Raw genomic sequence first — 7739 nt, 5'->3', positions numbered from 1 at the left:
CTAGAAGGATTATCTGTTTGAAGGTGGTGCATGACACCACTATTAAACATGTCAGACAGTGTACCGTTTTAAGTGGAGGGAAGTAAACAGTACTGGCATTGTAGGAAAAAGGCTGTGAGAGATACAATAAACAGATGACAACCACACATATATTCAGAAGGCAGAAGACACATGAGGGATGCAGTGCCATTCCTGGGCATGGCCTCCACACTGAACATATATGATTAAAACACTGATTTTCTTTACAAAATGAAATGTTTTTCTTCCTTAATCCTGTGTTATTCTATTTCAGTAGCTAATAAAATATAATTGTCCATTAGTCCCACATTTCTTAAACCAACAACACGTGACAAAAATCTTTTATCACTGTGGAATATGTCATAAGGAAATCAATATGAATATAAATCCTAGTGATAGTTGAGCAAGACAGAAAATTGTCAGTCTATATATCGTCAAAGTGGCATTTCATCCGATAGAAATCAGGTTTAATGATGCCACTAAAGTTACTTTTTAATACAAAGCTATCCTACTTTCAGTGAATGAGTATCATTAATGTAGATCACATCTCCATCAAATAAAATTGTTATTTATGGATCCATAATATGCATTCAGTACCAACAAATTTGTACTATTTGCTAGGAACATCTGTAGACTAAGAAACATGTCTAAAACTGTAAATCAGATACCGTACAGATTAGAAACACAAAGAATCAAATACATAATATCCATAAGCCAAGAAAATGTTTGATCTGCTGAGTAACAGTGACACCTGGTGGAAGACAGCAGTATTGTCCATCATAGCCTCACAGTACCATTACATGAATGTGTTCAATCATCAGCTCAAAAACTGCCCTGCTACACATGCAATAACCAAACTGGTGTCACTTAGGTCTTGGGGGTATTGGTTTATGGTTTTTCCAATATTCTGGTTTTGGTGTCATTTATGTGTAATGCTCCTGAGTACATTTAGAAATGAAAGAGGCATACATTTTGAATGAGAATTTATTACAGCCATCAGTTTACAATACAAAGCATCTTTCAAAATGCTCAGCTAACACCCTCCTGAACATGATATTCTGAGCACTGACAGTAAAATGACATAAAACAGAGTAATGCATTCAAATTTATAATCTCAATTTTTTTTCTCCATTTTGCTTTTTTTTTCAACAAATTTTTGTTTATGATCAAGGTCTAGTCAAACCATACCTAGACCTGGCAGAGTCAATTGTTTTCTTCTTTTTTTAAGAAATGATTTATCATTTTGCGATGTTTTCAGAGTTTTAGGTTTTTCGATGTTTAATTTTTTTTTTTTCTCTTTTTCCATCGGTGAAGCAGGTTTCAAAATGTTTAATCTGAAAGTCAAAAGACAAAAAAGATATTAATGCTAATGCTGTCATTCATTTACTCATGACATCTACTGAATAATTTCCATACATCTGTTAATCCTGAACTAAAAATCAAATCCCTCCTTCACACACCTTAGACACTGGGAACACCAGCAGGGGTGGTGGATTTCTGAGCAGCTTCCTTGGCCTGGTGGGCCTGAAGCACAGCAACAGCCTCATCCACCTAGAACAACAAAACACTTAATGAACCCAATGCATATGAAACTTAACAGCTGAATTCATTGAAGCAGCACGATGACATTGGCACGATCAGTTAGAGACAATAATCTCATCAACTTGTAACAGATTAGCTATTAACTGACCTTTGAGCGCAGCGACTCAGGTGACTCAAGCATGTGGAGGAGCTCTGAGTTGTCAATCTCAAGCAGCATACCCGTGATCTTGCCTGCCAGGCTGGGGTGCATGTTCTGGATCAGGGGAAACAGACGCTCACCTGAAGGAAGAACAACAGTCATCAACAACCATTTTAAAAATGTACAAAAGCATAACTAATGTCTAATAACTTGATTACTAGGAATAATTCTACTGCTTGCTGAGTGCATTTTTGAAAATGTATTGTGTCTACTGCTCAAAAACAGCTCTGTTCATTTTAGTTCATTATAATTCTCAACAGATGTTATACTAACCCAGCATCTGCTTCTGCTCCTGAGGAGGGGCAGCAGCCAGCATGGAGGCAGTCAGGGGCTCCTGTCCTTGGACATGGACAGCAGGCTAAGAAAGGGGGAGGGAGGAAAAAGATCTGAGTCAAGTGACAAATTCTACTGTCAAAACTATAGCTACCACTAATGAGTAACAATCACAACCTATTTCTGTGCAATACGGATGAATCACCAATGCTGGGTACTGTTACCGATTCAAATTATGCTTAATTATATTACTATGACTCAAATCCTGGTTACTGTGCTTGGCATATTTGAGTCTTTAGAAATTATTTTTGTTTAAATGGTGATTAAAAAGTTGCTCACTGTCAGTTAGTTTAAATTTTGAAACTAATGTGAGATATTAGTGTTTGTGATTGAAATAAACAATAAGATCAGTACTGGTACGGTGAAAGCCAATGGAGTTCGTACCTGTTGCATGGTGACCTGTGGCTGGGAGGCCATGTGCTGCTGGGGGTTGCGCACTCCAGCAGCATATTTGTACTGGGGCATGGTGCGCACTGGAGCGGCAGTGGCTGAAGCACCCGCAGGACGCTGGCTGAGTGCCTGGGTCGCTGAAGTGAGGAAGTTGGAAAAGGCACTCAAATCTCAGGTGACTAATGGGCAACAGCAACAAAACAAAATGTAGCAGGTGAAGTGTTCAGAAAGCTGAAATACTTACGCATACGCTGGGAAGCCATCATGCGTGGGACCTGGGTGTTGGTGGTGGTGTTGGGACGGATGGTGTTGAAGGTCTGGGGCCTGGGAGCTGATGGGCGCATGGCATTGGGCATGTTTTGGAAGTCTGAAGAAAGAGGAAACAATTTGAGATCCACAATGAAATGAGTAGAATGCAGTTTTTCCATTGTTAAAGGATGGAGCTAATAACCACATCATTTACATCAACTTGCATTCCAATTAATAAAGTATTAGTTAAAAGCTCATGGAATCATGAAGCGGTGCGCCAGGTGCATCTACTCACGCTGAGGACGCACGCCTTGTGTGGCCCACCGGGGGCTGGGGCGGAGCTGCGCCAGCTGGTTGGCAGAGTAGTATGCAGCACGGTTTTGGGCCTGAGAAGTACGAAGACAGATTCATTGTTACATGGTATCCTACGGCCAAGATGTTTTAATATAGACAGCTTCCCAATACAGCACAGAAGTGCTTTACGCAGTTTATACTCAGCTAAGCAGCGTGGTTCCAGGTATGGTCATGGCAGAATACTAACAAAATATGCCATGTCGTATGTCACATTTCCACAACAAAGCTGACTGAGGCTGAGACTCACCTGAGGTATAGCCGCCATGAAATAGCCTGAGGGTGGGGCAGGTTGATATGGGTTGAGGACAGGGTTGGGAACAGCGCGGACAGTAGCCATCCTCTGCATGTACTGGTTGGTTAGGTGGGCCTGACGCTCCTCCTTGCGCTGGGCCAGGGCCACATAGAGGGGCTTTGTAGCTACAATGCGCCCATTCATCTCTGTTACAGCTTTAGTGGCCTCCTCTGGGGAAGAGAAGCACACAAAGCCAAAGCCTTTGCTGCGACCACCCTCCATCATCACCTTGAAAGGAAAAGAAACTAATTAGCATCCATGCTGATGAAGATTCATCCTGTTAATCACCACAAAAAAAAAAAAAAAAAAAAAAATCACACTGCAAGTTAAACAGCTAAAGACAAATTCAATTTGTAATCCAATCTTTCAACATTTACAAACCAAGTACTTAAGTCTTTACCTTAGCACTTGTTATGGTTCCAAATGGAGAGAATTCTTTACGCAGACGCTCGTCATCCAGGCCATCATCCAGGTTTTTCACATACAGGTTGACACCCTGGTATATGCAAAATGACAATGTTGTGTAATGTCATCAACTCAACATCTGACCAAATGTGAAATATGGACACAACCTGTGATATCACATTTGCAAGAACGAGACTGACGGACAACCCAAAAACATAATGCTCCTGGTCACATGATCTATTGAACAAAGTTTCAGTGACAGACTAGACAGACAACATACCTGGTATCTGGTCATGCGATCCTGTTTCATCTGCTCAAATTTGCGCTTGAGCTCATTCTGGCGTTCCCCTTTCTTCTGTGCACGGCCCACATACACCTGTCTGCCATTCAGTTCTTTACCATTCATGTCATCTACGGCCTGCAAGGAAATATGCAACAGACCACTGAAATAAGCTAAACGTAAGTATGCTTGTACTAAATCAAAGCCATTTGCACAGGTAAACCAACCAACCACTGAAGTTTCATTTTCCAAATATTAGATACAAGTCAATAAACAATGTGCCCTAGGAGAACAAGGAGCTGATCCCAACCTTCTGTGCATCTTCATGTCTCTCAAAGCTGACAAAGCCAAATCCCTTGGATTTGCCGCTCTCATCAGTCATAACGCGGATGCTCAGTGCCGGCCCTACAAAATACAACATATTTAACAGGCTAAATCACATTGGTAACGCATAACATGCTGCACTGCTGAAATTCTGTCATTCTCTTACCGTATTTGCCAAACAACTCCTTTAGCTTCTCGTCATCCATGTCCTCCCCAAAGTTCTTGATGTAAACATTGGTAAACTCTCTGGCACGTGCCCCAAGTTCAGCCTCCCTCTCTTTACGCGATTTAAAGCGTCCAACAAATCTGTCGGTCAAATGATGTGACATATTAGAAGAAATATCAGACGTCAAGTACTTTAAACAACGCTTCTCGTAGTGCCACATTAGAAAGAAATAAGTAATTAACTACAAAAAATACATACTGTGCTAGCTGTACACAGCATTACAAACCAACCAGAACTTAATCATTCTGATCAGGACTGCACAACACACTGAAAAGGAGTTCTCTAAGTTTAATGCTGCAAGATGCTTAACATCTCGCAATGCTTGGCAATATTTGTGGATTGTCATCTAGTTGTATATATTAAAAGAACAAAAAACAAAGTATATTAGGCATCACTGGCAGGTGAGTTCAAGGACAAGGTGCAACTAAACACAATCTATGATTAGATGTAAAATTTGCATGTTAATGTTTCCCAGCCCAACATATTAATTTATATAAGGGAGTGAGTAGCCCCACTTACACTTTTCTGTCATTGAGCAACATGCCATTCATTTTCTCAATGGCCCGCTCGGCAGCCTCGTGGGTCTCGAAGTGCACAAAGCCGTAACCCTTTGAGCCATTCTCATCACAAACCACCTTTGAAGAGGGGAGATTTGAGCATGTCAAAAACTATCCCAAACACCATGCATTTAAAAACACACACACACAAGTAGCTGCAACCTTTAGTCATGCAAAGTAGTGCTATCTATTTAAAAAAAAAAAACTCAAACAAAAACACTCAGACAAAATGCTGCCTTGACAACCTTGCAGGACAAGATGTTTCCAAATGCAGAGAAGGTGTCATAGAGGGCCTTGTTGTCAATGGACTTGTCAAGGTTCTTGATGAAGATGTTGCCCACGCCACTCTTCCTCAGGGAAGGGTCACGCTGAGACCACATGATGCGCAGAGGTCTCCCTTTGATCACATCAAAGTTCATGGTGTCCAGTGCTCGCTCAGCTAAAAAAAAAAAAGGCCCGAAATATAAAGACGTGTGATGACACTAGGATCCTACATCTGATGTTTTATCTATTGTAATAATTCCAGCACTTCTATTAGCACATAAGAGACCAACAATCATTTCCCGCCAATAATTTTATGACAATAGTATGACCTGTTCAGCAATTTATCATTCAATTGCGTCACGTAAGATTGTTAACTGAAGCACGAAGAGTGCCAATTTAGCAGAAATGCTATAACATGGCATGGATAATGCACGTTCAAAATGGAGTCAGAGAGTGAAACCTCCCTCGTCTTCGCTATATTTGCTAGACATTATGGTGAACTTACCGTCAGCGGGCTGCTGGAAGTTGACATAAGCATAACCAAGGGAGCGGCGGGTGATCATGTCTCTGCATACTCTGATGGACAGGATGGGCCCAGCCGGGCTGAATTTCTCGTAGAGCATGGCCTCGGTAACGTCTGGGTGCAGGTCCCCCACATAGAGGGAAGCCATTGGGTAGCTAGGCGCGCTGGGATTCATGTCGGACGACGCGTGTTCACAGCCAACACAACGTGAATTCTAGCTCCGCTTTTTGTTGACAACCGTCAGGTAATATCAGCCTCTAAGAATGAATGATATTTCACGGTTTCTTCACTAAAATATCACGAGAGAAGACACCTATATCTGAGCGGTTAGCAACGTGGGCTTGTTAGCTCGATTAGCAAAATGTCGGAACGTGGCCTACCCAATGTGGCTCTCAGACTTTTGAATCTGTACTTTTCTACAGTCCGTTAGTAAGCTAAATTACCGATAATATTCGATTGTAATATCCTCGTTTACAATGATAACTTGAATGGCAAGGCCCTTAAAGGGATAAATAAATGTTTAACAATGACTAGCTAACGTTGATCACCCACGCTTTCAACAATGACGCTAATATAGGCTTGCTAGCGTTCTTCTTGTTCCGTCTTTTCTTCTTTTTCGAAGTCAGCGTCTTCTTCGCGTTGCTTGAGTTGGCAAATGAAATCCTGCTTCACCGATTTTTATTTTTCTTATAAAAATATGTCTGCGTGTGCTCTCTAGCTTTTGGTTTGTTTCATAATAATAAAATGTGTGCAGAGACTAGCTCCGGAGCACACCCTACGCAGACGGATTACCGGAATGAAAGGAAGGTCGGTGGAGGTTGTTTCCCGATTCCTGTCGAAACCACGGCGCGGTCACCAAAGTTGACGTCATCGATCTCGCGATACTTAGTGTCTGCATGCTATGTCGTCGTCGTCTTCCCTATATTAACTTAGAATTTATAGTCGTGTCTACCATAGTTTGTCATCAGATGCGGAATGGTTCAGTGGTCAGCTGGGCGAACAGCCTTAGTCATATACACTTCCCTGTGCACTTTTTTTTTTTTTTTTTAAATCTATCCGGTGCACTCATTTCCTTTTGCAGCGAACACCGAGCTCTCTCGTAAAAAAAATGTCACCTAACTGGAGAGTAACTTGATTTACAGGCATTTTTGTTTTTCTGGAGAATGAATAGGCTCTGGCTCTGCTGAGAAGATCTGCTGTCACAAAATTCAAAATTGTGTTTTAACAAACGTTTTGGCTTGACTGAATAAATTTCATACATATTATGCCCTTTTTGTCTTAAAATATAGGATCCCTTAATTAAAGTGATTAATGTTCACAAATAGCAGATCGTCATCATGGATCAACCCGAGAGTACAGTGATAGTTAATATAACATGACTAATTACCCTTAAAATGTGCAAACACTACCAACATTCTTCCTACAGGAGGTTGCAGACTATATGAGACAATACTCGCAATTGATTTTTCGATCAGTTTGATTACAATGCACGGTACATTATATAAACAGTAAAGTACTGAGACACGTGACCATTACACCAACGTTACTTTGGTGACATCGCACCCGAAGTGGATGGACATTGGTGTGGAGTTGGTCCCCTCTTTGCGGTTGTGAAAGATTCCAGTCTGTGAGGGAGGCTTTCCGCGGGATTTTGGAGTGTTTCTGAAAAACAGCCCCATACCACACCTGAATTCAGAGGCACTTTTGGCTATATAGCGTATATCTTTATGCTTCACCCACAGGACACTTGTGTGCAGACTGGATGAGGCCAACTCCGCAGGTG

At 41.4% G+C, this 7739-nt stretch overlaps 1 protein-coding gene across 1 annotated transcript; it reads right to left on the bottom strand.

Moving 5' to 3' along the window:
* Positions 1 to 988: 988 nt before the first annotated feature.
* LOC124064268 (polyadenylate-binding protein 1A) lies at positions 989 to 6773 on the bottom strand. The gene is made up of 15 exons (XM_046398565.1): positions 5939 to 6773; positions 5415 to 5608; positions 5132 to 5247; positions 4553 to 4692; positions 4373 to 4467; positions 4063 to 4200; positions 3778 to 3873; positions 3333 to 3605; positions 3027 to 3117; positions 2727 to 2849; positions 2477 to 2619; positions 2033 to 2117; positions 1709 to 1839; positions 1479 to 1569; positions 989 to 1352 (listed from the first exon to the last, which is right to left on the bottom strand). The coding sequence occupies exons 1-14, from the start codon at positions 6129 to 6131 to the stop codon at positions 1480 to 1482; spliced, it is 1908 nt and encodes a 635-aa protein (XP_046254521.1). The 5' UTR covers positions 6132 to 6773; the 3' UTR covers positions 989 to 1352; position 1479.
* Between the last annotated feature and the right edge of the window lie 966 nt (positions 6774 to 7739).

This window comes from Scatophagus argus, chromosome 9 (genome assembly GCF_020382885.2).
Source record: "Scatophagus argus isolate fScaArg1 chromosome 9, fScaArg1.pri, whole genome shotgun sequence".
NCBI lineage: Eukaryota > Metazoa > Chordata > Actinopteri > Scatophagidae > Scatophagus > Scatophagus argus.
The sequence above is the reverse complement of the archived record's forward strand: the minus strand, read 5'-3'. Positions and strand labels throughout refer to the sequence as shown.

Excerpts from the sequence above, each read along its gene's own strand:
- LOC124064268 (XM_046398565.1), bottom strand. The coding sequence starts at position 6,131 with ATGAATCCCAGCGCGCCTAGCTACCCAATGGCTTCCCTCTATGTGGGG. Across the intron at positions 5,248-5,414 it reads GAAACATCTTGTCCTGCAAG|GTGGTTTGTGATGAGAATGG; the intron begins GTTGTCAAGGCA and ends CCCTCTTCAAAG. Across the intron at positions 4,468-4,552 it reads GGAGTTGTTTGGCAAATACG|GGCCGGCACTGAGCATCCGC; the intron begins GTAAGAGAATGA and ends TGTATTTTGTAG.